We start from the raw sequence: 22,247 nt of genomic DNA, 5'->3' as shown, positions 1-22,247 counted from the left end.
AAAAAACATACATTTGCATTATATTTCGTGTTATGAGTACCACTCGGGTGGGCCAGACACGGGTCGTCTACAGAAGGGAGGTCACTGTGTAAGTCACATTCAAGGGGGGTATCCGACACGTGATAGTTGACAACACCTGAAATAAAAAGCTCCTCACAGTATAAACTAGGTTACCTGAGAAAGGCGTATTATCTCCCGAAGACGCAGGGTCATAATATATCCGGGTCTACCCTTAACACTCCATACGCCTCTCTCGGGTATTCCCAGTCCCGGGTAATTGTTCAGCTGAATAATTGCGATTGGCTCAGTCTCGTATCTCTCTCTATCGTCACGTCAGGTGACGTATATGTACATGTAGTGCAGATATTTATTCTTACATCAGATGTTACATCTACTGTACTGCGAGCTATTTGCATTGGAGAATGGGACAGTTGAATGACATGAATACTTACTGACACATTGAAGCGGTACAAGGGTCGTGGCTTCGCATTTCTGTCAGGCCTGGTAAATGTATGTATGAATCTGATACACCGTTGTGGACAGACATATCTGTTTATTGAAGGGGCCTTGTGTCTCGTGACGACAACAGTGTGAATACAGTTGATTCTTCTACCAAGATGTCGGACGCTCGCGTACATATAGTCACATGCTTGAATGTTGACTGTGAAATACAGTATGCTCGAATGTGTGAAGATCTGGAGACCCGGGGGGTCGTGTGTGTCATGGAAGGAAGGGGGGACTATGGCATCGGGTCTACTTTTGTGGAGAGGTTCAAGGAAATGGTGGACAGCACCCGTGTGACCATAATACACCTGTGTCCTGACATGATCAGCCGCCTATCGAGTTTAACTGACGTTCTCCGAAATCACCAAACTCAGAAATATTTATTCATACACGTCAAATGTACGCCGAAAGAAGTTCCGGAGGTTTACAAAGAAGTTACAAAGATGCTCCTCGTGAATGATTCATACTATAACAAGGTCATTGACAAGGTTATGGAGATTGCCCAACAGCCTCCTGGAAGTGTGTCGTCTGCTACTGAACTGGCCCACACGTCTGCTTCAGATTTGTCGTCTGCTACAAGGAAGGCTGATGGTTTTGATTCTGACTCTGGTACTTATTCCAACCCCCCGATCGGAGAGCCTGACGTCTTTGTCAGTCATGTAGAAAATCAGCAGTGTAGAGACACCGGGGTTTACTTTCTGTCCAGCAAGATACAGTACAAGCCTCACCATCTCTTGAAATGTGAGTACATGTAAATATCAGATCCTGGGTAGAATAGGTCTTCAGCAACCCATACTTGCCGTAAAGGCGACTATGCTTGTCGTAAAAGGCGACTAACGGGGTCGGGTGGTCAGGCTCGCTGACTTGGTTGATGCATGTCATCGATCCCAATTGCGCGGATCGATGCTCAAGATATCAATCACTGGATTGTCTGGTCCAGACTCGATTATTTACAGACCGCCGTCATATAGCTGGAATATTGCTGAGTGCGGCGTTAAACAACAAACCAACCAACCAACTTACACCACTTTTACAGAAAATTTGTCATTATGTTCTACACAGTGAGTGAGTGAGTGAGTGAGTTAAATTTTACATCGCATCGGCAATATTCCAGCCATATAGCGATGTGTACTAGGTATTTAATCTAAAATAACTGTCAACAAAGGACAGTAAAATAGTAAGTTATATCACAGTTGTTTTTTAATAAAACAAACTAGATCATAATTTCCTTTAAAAACATATAGTAATAAGAGATTAAGTCCTTTCAATTAAAACAAGGCTGTTCTACACAGGATTTCGTTCATAGATTTGATTAAATTAAACCTGTTACTGTTTATATCATAGCTCAAATGTTTTTGCCAGTCACAAGATCTCCAACCATTATCGAAAGCCTTACTAAATTGTATGAGTGAGTGAGTGAGTTGGGTTTAACGCCGCTTTTAACAGTATTCCAGTTATATCACGGCGTGTCAGCTTAACGTCGGAGGAAAGCCCGAGGTGATGTAGGTCCCTGACGTTTACGACTTCGGTGAAACCCACGAGCACGGGTATGGTGCTGACAAACCTAGAAACATAATCGGTGCGAACCGGGATTCGAACACACAACCATAGATTTCTGGCGCGCCCAAGGGACGCAACTCTGCACAACGAATCGCGGCGCGTCACACGACTGGCTGAAATGTATGGAGGCACAATTATGTAGTATAGCAGATAGTTTATGAAGCGTAAATATGTGTTTATAGGATTATCTGAAATGTGGTTCCAGCTTGTAAGACTGTACCTAGAAACGTAGATTTAACGACTGTAACAAATTTTTAAATTTTTAAATCAATGCACAGTTCTATTCTATCTTCTTGCCGATTTAGAAATATTGTCAGAGGTGTTGGTTTTGCTATATGATACTGCGATGTTGTTGTGCTGGATGTAAATAATAACGTAGCTGTAGTTACGAAAGATAATCCACAGAGCAATAATTATCTTCAATGTCAATTTTATAATGTATGCTATGTCTCATGTCACTTTCAATTCATTGTAATTTGTATGTGAATCATGTTTGGGAGAGGCATTCAGATAAGCAAAATTTGCTTGTTTGCCAATCCCTCTACTTTATGGAAATAAGTATGTTTATACCTAGAAACGTCCTTATGTGCAATAAACCAACTTTGATAGAATGCCAAGCAAACAGATTAATATTATGTTGACTAAACACTCGTCCACATCAAAAGGCTGTTGATTGTTTACTATAGAAACTTATAATCCATCATGTGATGGTTACAGCTTAACAATACCACGTCTATCTGGAAAATAAGTGAATTAATGTTACCGAAATCTATTACCGAGAATTATAAATGTCATACACTCATTGGCGTTAGTTTTTTCGACACTAAACTGTCAAGGTAGTGTCTATATTTGCTACTTTTGTACAGTAAAGCTGTTTAAATGTGTTTTTACTGGAACAATTGGCGTTATTATTTTCCGACAATAAACTGTCCGGGTAGGGATGTGTCGATACTTACTACATTTGTATCAGCAAATATTTTATAAAAATGGATTATTGATACAACAATTGGTGTTAGTTTTGTCGCCAATAAACTGTACAGGTAAAGAAGTGTCTTTAGTTGCTGTCTAAATGGGGTATTTATATAACAATATGAGTGAACAGCATAACGATCGATCCAGTGTATTATGTATCACCGTTTAATTATAAATACCCCGGAACAATGTGGTACCGTATATTTTCATGCGAATGGCATGACGCTACAGACAGCCATCGAACCAAATAGTACTCTCACGTGCGAGATAAATGATTGGCAAAGTACTGATGTGGGAGATGGAGATTCAACGTCATATCCAAAATTAAACTAGGACAGCGAATGGGTTCAGGATATTTATCATAACTGAAAGGATACAAGTATATATTAATACATGTGATAACGAGTATACATAGTGCAGAGCATCGACGTTCACACAAGAGCATACATATATTTTAGTTTGAATGTTGCAGCAACAAAAAGGTAGTGAATGGGCATTAAAACATATCAGGCATGTATTCAAATATGAAGTCAGTGCATCCACAAATCTTACATAACCCTTATATATGCAACTTCACAATGATATCGAAAACCATGTCACGTTATGTCGCAATAAGTTTGCAGTGTTCGTTAAGAAGGCAACGCTGATATGTGCCAAGATAACAACCGAGAGTGTATGACTCACTGCTGACAACAGGCCTAGGATGGGAACAAAATCCGCATTTCGCAATAACAAGCTCAGTTTTTGGAAGGTGACAAACGGGTTCTTAGAAAATAGGTCATTGTTATAAATACGAAGTAGCAAGCGTCACCGCTTTTCGTCTCTGTGCTATCGTTAACTTTATTAACTGTATGAATGTGAATAAGTCCTTTACTTTGGTCATTTGATTCATTTGGCATACCTTTCACTACCGCCAAAACAGCAAACGGTGTTTACAGTGTAGAGCTAAGTTACTTGAAGACGTGGTATTATAACATATAATGTCGATTGTGTGCAGGTTCCTGATTCAGCTGCATTTCTCGAAAAAGATCAAGTTTCTAAAATCCAGTCGAACGTTCATCATCTGTCTATATTGTCGCAAAGCGGACAAATCAAAACGCTGCATTTACTTCCCTTTTTGGCATCAGTCATTTAATGTGACCCGTGTGTACTGACTGACCCGTTAGTGACACTAAAGAAAAGTTTAAGAGGTAAAATCAACAACCCTGCCCATGAATACACTGTACGTCGTAAGAGGGATATCTTCAGATAGAGTGTTGACCTGTCATTTATTGCTCTGGCAGTGAGATATGTCGGGTATTGTTTTGTGCATATCTATGCCTACATATGTGTGACCTTCCCAACTTTATAATGTCACCAAATAAAGGTATAAGTGGCAATAATAATAAACTCTGCACTTAAACGCAGTGTACGTTTTAAACTGGATGCTTACACTTCTTTTCTTTGTTTGTTTGTTGTTTAACGCCGCACTCAGTAATATTCCAGCTACATGACGGGCGACAAAATGAGCATCGATCCACGCAATTTTGATCGATGACATGCTTCAACCAAGTCAGCGACAGTATGCTTGTCGTAAGAGGCGATTAACGGGATTGGGTGATCAGGCTCGCTGACTTGGTTGATACATGCACATGCCATCGATTCCAATTGCGTGGAGCGATGCTCATCAAATGATTCTTTGTAGACTCAGTTAGTCTTAGGGATATATTTAGGGCACCTTTTTCTCTTTATCTGGTCTTATTGGTCACTGTTCTTAATCTATTTTCCAAATTATCAGGGTCATCCAAAGGTGAACTTCGAGAGATGTGCCGCAAGACTAGACTTTATGACAGTAGCAACAGATCAAACACAGTTCGCTGTCTTCTGACCAAAGTCCTTCCAGAAATCTTTGCAAAGAAGGACATTTCTGCAGTAGTGCAACTTCTGGCAGTTCCAGTTCCTGTGATACAGAATAAAGTTTTAACTAAACTCGGGGACATCCTACTTTCAACTAAACACGACACTATTGATCGGGATGATCTGAAGTCAGCTGAAAAGGCTTTGTTTGAACGCTGTCTGACAGAGACTGATGTTATAGATCCCGTGTTCCTGCATAATTTGATTTGCACGTACCTTCTGACTCTCACCTATTTGGCGGTGTCCCAAGAATCTCGTCATTCATCCTTGGATTCCACGATCAAACGGGTAAAACAATACATTTCACAGCCAAGGTCAGGAAACGAGGTTCCTCTGAGTGACATCAGTGTGTTTGTTGATGGCATACAAAAACGTATTGATGACGTCACCAAAGCAGTTACAGCATGTGGAACGAATTGGAAGCAACTTTGGTCCGTTAAGAAGAAATCCTGGCCTGTTCATTTCTCTATGGTCTTGGGGACACTTATAGAGGTAAAACAACAACTTACGTTGACAGTAAACATTCTAAATCACAATGCCTAATTTCAAAACTCTTCTGACTCTTCAAGTCTTCTAAATTGTGGAATTTGTTTCTAGAACTTGCCTGGAATTCTATTACCCGTTCAGGGATTTCCGTTTTATAGACTATACACTGGATCATTGTTAGTCAAAGTACATGTATGGCACAAGGTCAATATGTTTGCGGATGCATTGCCGTTACATTGACAAATACCTCTTTGATACCGACCTATTATCATGTAATATTTGAATAGTGAAGTGACATTGATATGCTTTCTTTTCTTGTCTTTTAGAAATAAAACTTTGAGCTCCCAAAGCTCGAAATTGGAAAGTTTTCTGTTTTGGTACAGTTATAATTGAAATGTGAACCTCAAAGTAATGTTTGTTTCAATCGACCAATCGGTGTTAGGCAAGTAACGCTGCAATGACATAAAATAACACTTCCGACTTTTAGTTGTTTTTAGAATGTTATGCCCAAAAATCAGTGGCACAATTAATCTTTAAACTAAACTGTTTTGTTTCTTGAAACAGGTGTTTCATGGCGACCCCCAGACTGCCCTCGTGGCCTTAGACACACTTCCAGCACTACTGAAGCAAGAGAACCCCACCAGAGTTCGAAACGTGTTAAAGAAACCAAAACCACAAAAGAGAGTTGTACAGTTGGTCACTACTGGGATGGTGGCTTACCTGAATGCCTTAGGTAAGTGCATACGTGGCTGTCCCAGGATTGCGTGGAATGCCCATTAAATTAATGTAATTTAATAGAAATGCATTATCATTCTTATATCACCCTAGTGAGTGAGTTGGGTTTTATCGCCGTTTTCTTCCAGTATTCAAGTTATTTCGTGATGCATGTGTCAGACGTTTACCACTTCGGTGAAACTCACGAGCACGAGAATGGTGCTGACAAACCTATAAACATAATCGTGGCGAACCGGGATTCGACCCCACATCCATAGGTTTTCTGGCGTGAACAAGGAACGACTGGGCCACCCGTGCCCCCTAATATCACCCTAGATAACCAGTTGTTTGCATATCAACGAACCTAAGGACGTTGGTTTAAGATTTCTATAAAGTATGAAGAATGTTACAATGGAACGAGTTTGCGAGTTATGAAAGATGCATTTCAGTAAATCACTGTGATGTAACTTCGTTAACAGGAGATGCAGTAGGTGAGGATATAGAAGATCGTGCAAAGGCTGCTTTCACAGCTCTTGGATTGTCACTAAAGGACTTGGACAGAAGCATATATGTCATGACAAGATGTTTATTGTTTTCGCAAAGCCCTGTGATCAGACAGGGTGCCGTTTCCCTGTGGAAAGATGCCAACGCTGAATCAACACACAGTTTGACAGAGGTTCTGACACATCTACATCCGATCAGCATCAACCGCCTGCACAAGCAGCCAACCAACCATTCTACAAGCAGCACAAGCTGGAAAGTAGCTTCTACTCAAATTGGATCAGAAAAAATCATGATACACGTCAATTTACCAACAGGTATAAAACTAGGAGGTATCCAGTTTCATTAGAACACAGCTAAAGGCTATGGTCCAATGGGTGTTTTGTTACTGTTGGTTGGTTGGTTTGTCGTTTAACGCCGCACTCAGCAATATTGCAGCTATATGACGGCGATCTGTGAATAATCGGGTCAGGACCAGACAATACCAGTGATTGACATCATAGGCATCAATCAACGCAATTGGGATTGATGACGTGCATCAACCAAGTCACCGAGCATGACCACCCGATCCCGTTAGTCGCCTTTTACGACAAGCATAGTCGCCTTTTACGGCAAGCATGGGTTGCTGAAGACCTATTCTATGTTTTGTTATTGGTTCGAAATGGGAGGTGTAAAAGTGCTGCTTACGCACACTGTACAGTTGATACATATATGTATTATTCGTTTAATTCAAGTTTTTTACTGTTTTAAAACAGAGTATTAGTGGCAGCACTTTTCCTGAATAAACAGGGTACAGTTCTGACAACCGTTTTACTGGGCTTAGCTTCACCATTTGTTCTCGCAACCGTACCTATATATCCCGATAAGGTACTGTAATTTATCCTCTATCTATTACTTAGTTCGTTAGTTTGTGCGATCGGACATCAACACTCCACGTTATGGTCTTGCTGCATACAAACTGTGGTATAAGTATTTTCAAACTTTCCAGAGCACGTCCTTGTGGAACATAGCAGATGTCCATCCAAATCGTCGGATTGTGGTCACCTCACTACGGTCGAGATTCTGAGAGCTCTTTCTACACATAAGGGAATCCTGTCTATGTGGGCGTACAGAATCGACCAGTTCCCTGTTTTCTACATCACTGAGGATTACAGCCAACAGAACTTCCAGAAGGTGCTGTATTACAGTGCCAAGAACAAGGACTGGTTTAAACCTCTTCAGCTCATGCAGTTCCTAATACAAGCTCTGGAGGCAGTTATCGCCCTTCATGAACATGGCACAATACACAGAGATTTTACTGCTGCCAGTTTTGCATATAACAAACAGAGCAAATCTGTCAAGCTGTGTCGCTTCATGTTGGCACGAAAATGTGGAAGAGGCGAAACTCTTGTTGGTATGTCCATACATGTTGTACTATTGGTAATGCATTATTAAGTACACTCATCTTTAAGTTCACAACTATGTATTGTATTTGTGCTTGCTATAGCTACGTATAATGACTTATTTTCTTGTTAGACAGAGAATGTTCAACCATTCCCACGAGATGGTCTTCCCCAGAGTCCCTCAAGAAACATCATTTCTCTATGCGGTCTGATTATTGGATGGTTGGGCATCTCATCTATGAAGTCATCACACACGGTTGCCTCCCTTACTCAGATCTCAAAGGACAAAATGAATCCGCCATTGTAAATCTGGTAAATGTTCCTTTACGCTCACGAACATATAACAATAACTGAATTTGTAGATGTGGTTTGACACTATAACCAATATTACCACCCTTTACCAGGACATACGGACATATACACCCATTCAAGTTGGCAACAGTGCCCGTATGATTGGTTTTAGTTGACCTCACATTCAAAAGCTAAAGTTGGTTAAAATAATCTGGGTATCGCTGTGAATCATTCGGTCTTTCCAAACGTCTTAGGTTGTCACATCATTTTGAAATATTGATCAGCGTATATGATAACCCTCACTCACTCTAACACATTCAATTCTCAATTGCAATAAATTCTCAGCATAATGATTGAATAAATTCAAATATTTCATGTTTTGATTATCAAGGTTCTCATGATGATAGCCACATACAAGCCAACAAATGTCTGACTGGATCACAGTCCGTAGAAATTGAAATTACTGGAAAGGCAACATAACGCATCGTGTCGTTTGTATGTATGTGTTGTCCCCTGCTTGTGTAAAGTGTATAGTCACTTTGCTTCTCATGCTCCAGATAAAGGAAGACAGAAAGAAGTTGTGCCAAGAAAGGTGCATCCCTACATCCGTGTTTGACGCCATCCAATGCTGCACTCGCTATGATGATACCCATCGTCTGTCCGTGTGTGAGGCAAAGAGCAGGTTGGAGGAGACCTTCGATCGTTACATCAGCTGCAACGGTAAACCCATATAACATTTCTTCCTACAGCATAACATGCTTTCACTGTTTGACCCAATGTTCATCCTTGTTGGATGACACTGTTGCCAAGGAAGTTAATGTTTTAGATTCCCGATTGGATAACATTTCCTGATTGTCGATTAAATAAAGCATTATGCTGTACAATGTCAGCGGGTTATTTCTCACATAGATTATCTCTATAGTTAGCCAATATATTTCTTATGCTAGTCTGGGATTACATTATCTGTATTGTGTACTGTTACCACTGTTAAGCATTTTGTGGCATGTGGTTGTCTTTGTATTTATACACCTGGAACCCAATTAAGCGCCACCCATATTTATATCAATGAGTCAACCTTGTTGCAACCTACCGAAAAATTCCTTTTACATACGTGTGTCTAGTGTTGTTCACTGCTTAAAAGGGACACTAATCACAGAGAAAACATGAGTTTGAAGCATACTGATGAATTTTATTTTCAAATGGTGACATTTTAGAAAAAATACGTAATTTGCACCAAAAACAAAGTGAAAATTACTTTTGTCACACAGCGGTTACTGAAATTGTTGCATCAAATTTGAATCAGTGCAATCCTGGAACAATGTCTAAAGAAGCCCAAAACACAGTTTATGTCAATATTTGGTGTATCCTCCTTGTGCACGAGTGACGTCAGCCAAACGCTTCCTCATTCCCTGAATCAAACGTTGAACTTGACGTTGAGGTATTCTAGCCCACTCCTCATGCAAAGCAGCATCGAGTTCACGTAAATTTTGGACAGGTGGGTCTCTTTCTCGAACTTGACGGCCTAAAATGTCCCAAAGATGCTCTATGGGATTGAGATCAGGACTTCGTGCTGGCCAAGGAAATGTCTCAATCGCATTCTGACGTAAACATTCGCGGACAGCACGTGATCTGTGAGGTCGGGCGTTGTCATCCATGAATATCGGTCTTGTGGCCAATGTTTGGTTATCAAAATGGGGAATAACTGCCGTCTCCAAGATGTCATGCTGATATCGACGTCCGTTAAGAGTGCCATGTACACTAATCAAGTCCAGTTTACATGAGTAAGATACACAACCCCACACCATTACGGACCCACCATCAAAAGGAATGGTTTCAAGGATGTTGCGTTCGGCCAAGGCTGTATTCGGCTGCCTCCAGACACGTGTACGCCCGTCCACCATGTGCAAAAGGAACCGGCTTTCATCAGAAAAATGAACTCTCCTCGATGATCAAATATTCCAGTTCTGAAGTTGAGTTGACCACGCCAAACGAGCTCGTCTGTGTTCCTGTGTTAACAGTGGACGTTTGATTGGTCTTCTGGCTCTATACCCCGCTGCCTTCAAACGATTTCGGACGGTTCTGGTTGAAATTGCTCGGCCACCTAGCCACTGTGATCTTAAAACTGTAGCGTTGTCAAACGGACGTCGCCTAACAAGCCGTAATAACGCTGCATCTTCCCGCCTGGATGTCTTTCGAGGCTGACCTGGCCGTGGTCTATCCTTAACTTCATTTGTTGCACGGTATTTTTGCACTAATCTTGCAATTACGGAATGGTGACGTCCAAGTTGCCGTCCAATTTCCCAAAAAGACAATCCTGCATTATTCATTACAATAACCTGCCATCTTAATGCTTCTGACAGTCTACGACGTGGCATGGTGGTGTTTTACAACGATCAGACAGTCTTTGTCAAGAAATGTGTATCTTTCAAGGTGTGCAAAGGTAAAAACCCATACTTGATTTCAGAAAATTCAAGGGTATTGTGCTTCACGTGCAGTACATGCAACAGCAATCGCGTTGATCGTGGCATTGTCAGTGTGATGGTGTGGGGAAAGGGCCATATTGTTTAATTAATAATAGTTGTTTGCTTATTTTCTGTATTCATAATTCTGTGTCATATTTAGTTCGGTGGCGCTTAAGTTCCAGGTGTACATACACGTATTTGCATTATTGATGTTCATTTAAGGCATCAGTGTATATGCTCTGGAGGGTAAATCGTTTCGAAGATAGTTCTTGTTAACATTATAGATACCACACAGGGTGGAAACATTTGTACATACAGGTTTGTGGTAAAGATGAAGTTAATTACATTCATATTCGTATACATATTTAAAAATGGAAGACACAACTTCACCTACACAAGTAATATTTCTAAAAATTAATAATAGTGTTTCTCGAAACTAAATTTCAAAGGATAAACTTTAACTAAAAAATTTAAATAAATGGCATCTGAAGTTTACTGAGAAACAATATTGGAAATGCTTGATTTCCTCATTGATAACACATCTATGTGGAATTTGGTGCTCAGATAATTAGGCAAGAAGTAGGTATCAACAAGAGCACTAATCGTACTAATCTTAATGCATATGAATCGGGTTTTCTGCTCGGATTGGAAAAATCAAAACAAGGGTATTTGACCAAGAAATTTAACTTAAGCTTCAGGTATATCGATGATCTGGTATAACGGTCGAATATCGAAGTCCCTTCCATTAGAGTGACAAAGAATGTACAAGACTGTATGACAAGAGCGATGACTTCAACTGTCCAAAAGTCAACTTTACATACATGTCAAACCATATTCAAGCATCTCCAGCCTTGTTGTTCACAGTCACAACATTTGAAGTACAACCGAGCATGATCTTGCTACGGCGTAAACAAAGAGCGTAATACGAAACTTCCTCAAAAGCTGCGAGATTTGTTGCGGCTATGGACAGATTTATTTTCGCTTTTATTCAAAAACATTTGTGGTAGACATCTAGAGGACATTTCCAAATTTGACGCATCAGTGACAAAATTGATGTCTGGTGAAATTCGGTATTTTGATTTGTACCACATTCCACGTTTCCAGGTGGACCACTGACTTGCCTATGCATGTGTTTGTGACGGTTGGTATCGTCACTATATGATAGTGAATCATAAATGCATGCTCACATGGTCGGAATCGTACAATGGACTCTTCTTCAAGCAGAGATTCCAAACGCCTATAGAAATGTTTTTGTCGCTTTTATTTTGTTTACATTTTCATTTGCTCTACCCTTGTGAAAGCAGATGACACTCCACAGTGGTTCCTGGAGAGCGTAAGGTCCGGGGTTTGATCCCCGGCCTCGTCTTACCAAGAGACGTTAAAAGATGGTACTTGTTGTTACCCTGTCTGGCGCTCGGCATTAAGGGGGCTAAAACAAGGACTGGTCGGCTGGGAGTCGGTATGCTGTGTCTGAGTAGGGTATTCATGTTAAACTGCGGGATAGTATCTCAGTGGGCTAGCACTATAAATCGGCATCAGTCCGGACTAGTACAAGCAGCCACACACACACACACACACACAGACACACACGTGCATCTTGGACGCGACGTTAAACCCAATTTCTCCTCACCTGGAAATCGAATTCTAAGATGTGCAGTTAGTTATCTCTAAAATACTTTGAGTTTGACTGCCTTGTTATAATCATACTGAAACGTGTTTATATTATTTCAATATATGCATTTCATTTATTGGAACAATACTTCATTCATGCGATGTGTTATTATAGAGCTACCGCAAAGAAAATCTTCCATAACACCAGACATTTTGTTTCCTGGACTTGACAGAACATCCTATCAAAGTCTCCCTAAAGAAGTAAGTGACCAAGATTTTTTTTCGTTCTCCCATTAATTGTATACTGAATAAGGCATGTCCGTGCACAGTAGAAATAGAATATCCTTGCGGTTGAGAGTTGTCTCCCTTCGGAAGATATTTTATTTGTGAGTGTGTGCCTTGTGAGGCTCTGAACAAACCTAACCTCATACTAGTATCAGTAACACAAGAAATTATCAAAGTCGATCTAAAATGAATCAAGAAACACAAGCAAATTAGGAAATCAAGAAGACAATGTTTTGTTTTTTCAGGGTTCAGAAACGGAATATGGTACGTTGTTACTGACATATCATCACATTTAAGTATACACCTTAGAGTGCGAGGGCACTAATAAAATAAAAGTCAAAGTTTTAAGCTGACATCGTGCATTTACGTCATCAATACACTAGTATATATTCCTTCGTAAAACCCTCATAATTTCATGTTATAAATTGAAATCATGGATACACTATTGTTGGTATCAATATCCAAAATGCATCTCCGTTTGTTTGTTGAATTTTTCAGGAAAATTAAACGGGTATATTTGGTTTAATCCGTATATGCGACTTTTAGTTTGGCCAAACAAGAATTTGATTCATATTCAACAAATTCATATCATACATATCATGTAGATTTTCCTTGAACGTTTTTGCGAACACCTGGTGTCACCGCTATTTGATAGTGATGCTAAAACACAAGGTTATCATCGTACCGTGGACTCAGCTATTAGTACAGATTTATAATAATTTCGGACCCGTGAAGATACGGGTTGGAATAGGTCTTCAGCAACCCATACTTCCCGTAAAAGGCGTCTATGCTTATCGTAAGAGGTGACTAACGGGATTGGGTGGTCAGGCTCGCTGACTGGGTTGATGCATGTCGTCGATCCCAATTGCGTGGATCATTGATATCAATCAGTGGATTGTCTTATTTCGGGTTTTGTCTTATATTTACAAAGATAAGTTTGCTTCAAAACCACATACCTCCTTTACCTTTATGAGCCCTATAAATGGTCAAGTCTTCGGCACACCTGTTCAGTCATTATTAGGAAAAATCATTTACTTTTAATTTATTTTAATATTTTCACTTGACGAACTATATTCATTGTCTGCACATGTTGATTACCTGTCGTGTGTAAGTAACTCGCACATAACATGTCTTTTTAGGCCAGAGGGATTACTTTGAGTATCAAAATCTCTATGAAAGGGAAACTATTTCAACAAATGACGAGCCGTTGTACGAGGAATTCGGAGTATACAAGGGTGTATATTTTCCGGTAAGGTGTATTTTCGCATCGTTTTTTCCCTTCATGTTTAACACGTTGTAATACATGACCATCTGAGCAGAGTCACCTTGTTCCATGTCTTCACACCCAGGATCCTTCATCCATCTCAGGGGCGGTCGGGTAGCCTAGTGGTTAAAGCGTTCGGTCGTCACGCCGAAAACCCGGGTTCGTTTCCCGACATGGGTACAATGTGTGAAGCCCATTTCTGGTGTCCCCCGCCGTGATATTGCTGGAATATTGCTAAGAGCGGCGTTAAACCATACTCACTCATCCATCTCAACACAAGCATAATATGTACATACAAGACTTATATACAGCTTGAGTATATTGAATTACGACGTATTCTGTTCATATTACTATCTTAGCTGTCAACGTGGAAACCAACCCGTGAAGATTCCGGGGTAGAATAGGTTTTTAGAAACCCATACTTGCCGTAAAAGGCGACTATGCTTGTCGTAAAAGACGACGAACGGGATCGGGTGGTCAGGCTCGCTGACTGGGATGATGCAGGTCATCGATCCCAATTGCGTGGATCGATGCTCATGATATTAATCACTGGATTGTCTGGTTCAGAATCGATAATTTACAGACCGCCGTCATATAGCTGGAATATTGCTGAGTGCGGCGTAAAACAACCAACCGAAGGCGAAACGATTAGTCAATGTACGTTAAAATGCGTGTCTTACTTACTTATATTGGAGATTTTACGTGCGCTTTTCGACTGCACGCGTATGTCGCACACGGGCCCGCCAGGCCATTTTATGTGTTTCCGAAAGGGGAAAAGGACGTGGTGGTGCAACCCAGGAGGGGGGTTTAAGGATTGCTTATATAGGATTTTGAGATTTTGAGATTTGGAATGAATGCGAGGAGTGGGTAGGGGCCGAACTTAGGGAGCTGTGTGTGGTGGGTTGTCTGTTAGTTCATGTGATTTTGGTTTTATTAGGTTATGTTTAAATGCGACTAATTAGTCCTGTTTAATTAAGTATAAGGGTTAGGCTAAGGCTTTGAATTTTTCTAATTTATTTTGTGGATTTAGGACTGATTCTAGAGTAAGTGCAGTATTAAGATTTAGGGTGGTTTGTTGTGTTTTACGATGTGTTTGGTAGTGTGTGCAGTGGATGAGTACGTGTTCTAATGCGTGTCAGTTATGTGACCTATATATATACCAGATAGAAACGTTCTGATTCACACGGGCGGTGGGGTAGTCTTTGGTTAAAGCGTTCAATCGTCACGACGAAGACCAGGGTTTGATTCCCCTTATGGATACAATGTGTAAACCCCAGTTCTGGTGTCCCGGGCTGGAATATTGCTCAAACCTCACTCACTCACTCTCTCACTCACTTCCCTAGATCCCTTTCATACATGGGTATCTTCCCTAATACAGAGATCTGAAGATCTCTTATTGTTCCCTAATACGTTTCTTAGCTTTCGTCAGATATTAAGATGGACATACTGTGTCGTCGCCTGACGCAGACAGAAGAATCACAATTGAACACAGAGAGCATCCCAGGAATTCACGGCCATGTGGCTGTTGAGAAAAGGAATGAAACAGAATACCTGGTAAGATTTTCATGTAACAAAGGCTGACATAGTAGCTACAATAAATTGCATTTGTTGGGGGTTAGCCTAGTGCATAAAGCGTTCGCTCCCTCGATTCGGGTTCGATTCCTCACACGATAATGTTTATAGGCCATTTTTGGTGTCGTGATATTGCTAGTATATAACCGAAAGCGGCGTTAGACCCAACTCAATCGCTCACTAATAGGTAAGAGGCGACTAACGGGATCGGGTGGTCAGGCTCACTGACTTGGTTGATGCATGTCGTCGATCCCGATTGCGTGGGTCGATGCTGATGATGTCAATCACTAGATTGTCTGGTCTGGACTCGATTATTTACAGACCGCCGTCATATAGCTGGAATATTGCTGAGTGCGGCGTTTAACAATAAACCAACCAACCAAGCTCACTAATAGCACAATTACACTGTCCAAGTATATACGTTCACAATCGCCCTTATTGATATAGTGACCAGGAATCTGTATTTACTATAGAATTGTTTTTCAGCAACCCATACTTGCCGTGAAAGGCGACTATGTTTGTCGTAAAAGGCGACTGACGGGATCGGGTGGTCAGGTTCGCTGACTTGGTTGATACATGTAATCGATCCCAATTGCGTGGATCGATGCTCATGTCAATCGCTGGATTGTCTGGTCCAGACTCGATTACTTTACAGACCGCCGTCATATAGCTGGAATATTGCTGAGTGCGGCGTTAAACAACAAACAAACCAACAAACAAACAAACAAACAAACAAACAAACAAACAAACCAACCTAGATAAAGCCTGTTTAATATCTTGGCTAAAGCTAAGTGTATATGACACGAGCACAGACTACAATACATACATACCAATATATTATTAGCATTCATTTAAAGCAAAAAAAACACCAACTTGTTGGCAAAGCAATTTAACAACTGTACTTACGTGATTCACAGGATTGTCTGGTGCAGACTCGATTATTTTACAGACCGCCTTCATACAGCTGGAATATGCTGAATGCGGCGTTAAACAACCAACAAACAAACTCTTCCTGAAAATAGATTATTGTTATTATTTTTTAAGAATGTTTCAATTTGTATTTGTTTGTTGCGGTTTTATAATTTTTGCTTGTCTAATAGGGTATTATTTACCATGCCAAAAAAGTGGAAGGAGTGGAAATCACTAAGACATATGTTCTGATCTGTATGGTACTGGAAGATGGAATGGATATGATCATGTCTGCTGGGGAGTAGACGATCGGATCTAATGTGTTCTAATGGTTGGTGTGATGAGATTGAGGCGCACTAGCTCGTTAAAGATGTCGAGTGTCAAATTCGAAACCTGCCTTTTACGGCAAACGTCGCCAAAATCGGGTAAAATCACCTCTGTTGGCTAGACACGCACGAATTCTTTGAGGCATGTTTCTGATGAGGCGATCAAGGTTAGCTTGATTCATATTGTTCGAATTATCAGTAAGAGCAACACCGAGTTCATTTAGAGTGGTGGGTGGATTTTGACCTTGACGTACACGTCTGCCAATGACGTCCCAGATGTGTTCAATGGGTGAAAGGTCATGAGTGCTGGCTATGGCATGACATAGATATTTTGTTGTTGTCATAATCCTTGCACGATGAGCAGGTGCATATTTTAGAGATGAAACATTGCCCAACGTGTTGTGCAAATGGCACCACGAGTTGTGCAATGATGTTGTTCCGACAGTGACTCTGCCATGGACAACGTGGAGCACAGTTCAGCCAGTCATTGCGATACCACCCTATCCAGTATGGACCCAACCCCAAACGATCATGTAACGTAACGTCACGTACATACAACGTTCATTATGACGTCTCAATTCCTTCGGTCGATGAAGTCGAGGGTGACAACGATTCGTCAGCCCAACGTCGATTATCCGTATGCTGACGTTCCCTCCACTGACTCCTCTGATTCCAATGACGTGCAGTAAGTTGTGGGAAAACATGTGAGTAAGTGAGTTTGGTTTAACGCCGCTTTTAACAGTATTACAGTTATATCGCGGCGTGTCAGCTTAATGTGGGAGGAAATCCCGAAGTGATGCAGGTCTAAGACGTTTACCACTTCGTTGAAACCCACGAGCACGGGTATGGTGCTGACAAACCTAGAAATATATATTTTGGGCGAACCGGGATTCGAACCCACAATCCTAGGTTTCTGGCGTGCCTAAGGGACGCAACTTAGCACAGCGAATCGCGGCGCCTTAGACGACTGGGCCACCCGTACCCCCGGAAGACATGTGGACGTCGTGCAGACAAATGCATGGTACATAGCCGTAAACTCTTACAACTGTTGCCTGTTGCTACCGGTCCTTTATCTGAGCGCCAGTTTGCAACCAATTTCTTGATGCCATCGTTCTTACTAATCTGTTCTGGGCTGCAGTTGCTGCCTTTGGGCTTCCAGAGCGGCAACACATTATCTGTTTGTTGGCCCACAATCTGCTGATGACATTAAGAAATATATTTTCGCTACACTATTCTAACATGGCTTTAACATGTCCATGGCACGTAAACCTTAAGCACTTTGCAAACGTTACATGATCAGTGTTATTGATTTCTTAATAATTAAATGTGTTTAATAAAGTGTCTTTGAGCGTTTGGCTTCAAGAAAACAATATTCTATGTGACAATGGCAAATTTGGCATGTGCTGTCCGAGGTCACGTGTTTAATGACTGACACAATGTTGTATTTGGCAGCTTGATGTTTTCGGAAATGTTCTTGCCGCATAAGTCACTTACTTTTATTGCCAAACATTGTGTATTGTCATGTAGGTTTACCTAAAAACAAAATATCCCCTACTTTTTTTTATAGTACATGCGATGCATGTTACTATAATAAAAGGGAAACTTCTTCAGTCTGTGTTCGGCGGTTTTTATTATGTTTCAAACGCTGTGGTATCCAATGGTATGCATGTTAAACGTCTTCTTTAAATTCGCCTCTCCTTTAGGATTTGGGTACTTCTCATAACAATCCCATTTGTAGCCAAGGTGCATATATGTACAGGTGTACAAGTTCCCAACTGGAAACTGTTTCTCCCTGAGGAACGCGCCGGATGCTAGGAGGTGCGACTTATGGTCGTTGGATCACATTTGCTGTTTGAGTGCAGTGGCAAATACGTTGTCTCTTCTACATCAGCAAAACTGGGTCCATGGTTGTCTATGTGCAGATAATATATGGATTGCTGATACTGAAGATAACGGCAATTGCACGGTAAGGTCAGCATATAGACTAAATCTTAATTATGTTTCCTACATATTTTCTCATGTTAAAAAACCCAACTGTTTATCACTAAAAACAATTATGTATTTTGTGATAAAACTACAATGTGCCCCAGTCGTCAAAGTCACCGCAATAAGCTGCACAGTTTTGTCCCATTTGGCGTGCCAGAAACATATGTTCTTGGGTTCGAGGCCCCCTTCTCCCGGCTTATGTTTCCAGGTTTGTCAGCAAATAAGTGGTTGTGCTGGGACTTGCTTCCTCTTGGTCTTTCCTAAAGCTGAAAAGTGATATCAACAAGAGTTTTCCACTAATGTGGCTATATCCCCCACCCCTGTTGCAGAATATATGACATAATTAAATCTAAACAAACCCTAATCTTTTTTTAACCGAGGTGGAACTTGTCGTGGAAATTGTAAAAAAAAAGAAGAGTTTGGAACCTAAATCCATCTTGTTGCCATGGAAACGTAAAATATAAATATTTCTAACATTTCTAAATAGCAAAAGGTACCAGTTCAGCATGTACTTGACAGACCTGCAAAGTTTCATGAAAAAAATATCAGTTCATCTCTCTCTCTCTCTCTCTCTCTCTCTCTCTCTCTCTCTCTCTCTCTCTCTCTCCTATCTGTCACAGGTATACTTCTCAGACCTTGGATATATCCGGAAGTCATGTGACACTGAGGATGGAATGATTGCCGATGACAGTTTTGTTGTGCCACGGGATGAACATGTGTACAGAAGGTAGGTTCTGGAACTTAATTCCCCTGTTCACTTACGCCCCGCGATTTGCCATGCACTTATTCCAGGTTCCTCTGGTGGCGGGTTCGAATACCAAATTCGTACAGAATATGATCCTTGGTTTGTCATCACCATACCCATGCTCATGGGTTTCATCAAAGTGGTAAACGGTTTTTACCTGCACCTTTTTCCGATCACAGGCAGCTTAAAACCTACTCGTGGCTCACTCGCTCACAACAAGACATACTTTGATGCAGCTTCAACCTTATCGTTACATTATATATTATTTTCTGTCAGATCGCCGCCTGAGGTAATACGAGACGGCACCTACTCATGGGCGAGTGACGTCTTCAGTTTTGGCCTGGTATTGTGGAATGCGTTCTCCAACTTGAGCACATACCGCAATCAAAACAAAATGGAGACTATACCAAAGGATCAGGTAACGTCTTTGCCGAGCTGTATAGTTATTTTAAAGTCTTTCGTCGCCACGCCCTAAGTTTCTTGGTTCGAATCCGAGGTTGCTCTGTTAATGATGCTTGGTCGTTCTGTACACTTTTGTCGTCGTGTGTTTCAACAAAGTCGCCAACATTTTGTTTTCCACAAACGTTAAGTTGACAAACATACATACTAGAGTTATCACACGACCTGTATTTAGCCATCCTCCAGATATCTATGGGAGTCTTCCTATTTTGACAGTTATATGAGTACCTGACCACAACATCTGGACATCAGATTCTTCCCAAACCGGAAAAGTGCCCGGATACAATCTATTCTCTCATGCTGCTCTGCTGGAGCCCAGAACGACATGAAAGACCACGGATGACAGTTGTTCAACAGAAACTACTGGAACATACAAGGTAATGTTTCTGATTAACGATGGTGCATCCCACAATCATTAGACTCTTAACATTTGTATTTAGACTACGAAATGTAGTCCAGTAGACAATTAAACCTGCATAATTTCTTTATAAAATACTGTTGTACTATATATTGGCCTCTCTTCACGAAATTCATCAGAGCTCTCGCCTTGATTTTAAACCAGTGATCTATCCATGCCTCTCAAAGGGCTTTGAATGCGCTGTTTGAGAGGCTGAAAATAGTATGATTTTCTTTTGCCCTTTTTACATGTACTATATCTTAAACAAGACATTTAACATTGTGATGCTTCTTTCTTTCAGAGATGAAGTCCATCCCTGCAGAAATCCGGATGAGTATGAAACTGTAGAAGATGACTGTATTGCAGATCCAGCTGGTCCTACAGTCTCCATAGATTCCGGTGACTATGATAGTTGCGCTGAATCTTCCTTACAATGTGATGGACCTCGCTCGTCCTTCACATTATCGTCACTGGTTGACAACGAAATAGGTTTAAGTCAGGCACAATTAAAAGGACAACGAACATTCAAAGTTTCACCGAGTCCCAATAAGCCAAACCTTAAAGCAAAACCTTTGCCAAAGACTAAGAATGAAGGAAAAGGCATGCAATTACAGAAGTTCCTAGCGGAATCTGTGGAAGTAGCATCGTCAAAACAATCATTTGGGATTTCCTTTCAAAGTTCAGGATCAAGCACATTCTCCTCACAGAACAAGCCAGCCCATATGCACTGTGTTCCAAAAGACTTGAATTCCACTGGTAGACTCGATGCCCAGTATGACATGTTTAATGAGTCAGTGAACATTGTTGAAAAGACGAAAAGGAATGAGAAACCATGGATCCGTCCAAAGCCAAAACATCTGTCTCGCCATACACTAGATGCACCCTCAAGTGATTATCAACTATCTGATGATGCATCTTCAAGTGATTATCAACTATGTGATGATGCATCTTCAAGTGATGATCAACTATATGATGACTGTAGGCATCCTGTAGATAAAAGCCTCGAATTATCTCCAAGAAATAGACCCGAATCACAGCAACCGACAAACCAAACTGGGCTGAAGCAAAGCACTGTGCCACAACGGGTCAATGGACCGCCTTTGCTCGACAATCCACCACCTCTACCACAGCGTCCTCCCCCACGACGGAACAACGAAAAGTAACAGATGACACAACAGTTCAGGACGACCCTCTGTCGATGACAATGATTCAAATCTGATTGTTGGTCCATGAACTTCATCCTACTGTAATCTCAGACGCTCTCCAGTGAGATTCCGACTTGTATCTGTTCAAGTATACATGGACCAAACGCAATTCTATTTCCGGTTTGCATTGATGAATGAATGGATGGGTGGGTTGAAGGGTTTGGGTGGGTGGGAGGACGGATGGATGGATTTATGTAGTTAGTTCCTCCAGATAAATACGAAGATTCAAAATCCGATAAATCAAAACATCAAATGTGTGTACTTATCTACAAATAACACAAATCACAAAGGTGGGAACATTGTCCCTCAAACATACAAGCTATAAACTGTGAAAAATACTGGTATTATCATTGCAAAGGTTGTTCAAGATATTCTTTATACTATATAGATACTCAGAGAATTCTATAATAGTAAAATACCACGTTATTTCATCAATATCATTGTTATCAGCACCAAGAATGAATGCTTTTTTCAACATCAAGATTATCAATTACAGTCGAAGAGAATACATCTCTCTCTTAATCGGTTATAACATGGTTACCAATATATGTGGCAACAGGTATCAATCTGTCATAACATGGTTACCCATACATGGGATACAGGTATCAATCTGTCATAACATGGTTACCCATACATGGGTTACAGGTATCAATCTGTCATAACATGGTTACCCATACATGGGGTACAGGTATCAATCTTGCATAACATGGTTACCCATAC

General features: G+C 40.9%; 1 protein-coding gene across 1 annotated transcript; it reads left to right on the top strand.

Moving 5' to 3' along the window:
• The first annotated feature begins 324 nt into the window (after window positions 1-324).
• On the top strand, window positions 325-21,673 carry LOC124125440. The gene is made up of 16 exons (XM_046488752.2): window positions 325-1,245; window positions 4,814-5,424; window positions 5,983-6,151; window positions 6,612-6,950; window positions 7,622-8,026; window positions 8,149-8,327; window positions 8,864-9,026; window positions 12,555-12,640; window positions 12,910-12,928; window positions 13,804-13,913; window positions 15,348-15,482; window positions 18,495-18,701; window positions 19,342-19,448; window positions 19,743-19,884; window positions 20,142-20,302; window positions 20,624-21,673. Exons 1-16 carry the CDS (start codon window positions 618-620, stop codon window positions 21,483-21,485), a joined length of 4,323 nt encoding a protein of 1,440 aa, XP_046344708.2. The 5' UTR covers window positions 325-617; the 3' UTR covers window positions 21,486-21,673.
• The last annotated feature ends 574 nt before the right edge of the window (window positions 21,674-22,247 follow it).

This window comes from Haliotis rufescens, unplaced genomic scaffold, assembly GCF_023055435.1.
Source record: "Haliotis rufescens isolate VD_foot unplaced genomic scaffold, xgHalRufe1.0.p SCAF_108, whole genome shotgun sequence".
Classification (NCBI taxonomy): domain Eukaryota; kingdom Metazoa; phylum Mollusca; class Gastropoda; order Lepetellida; family Haliotidae; genus Haliotis; species Haliotis rufescens.
The sequence above is the reverse complement of the archived record's forward strand: the minus strand, read 5'-3'. Positions and strand labels throughout refer to the sequence as shown.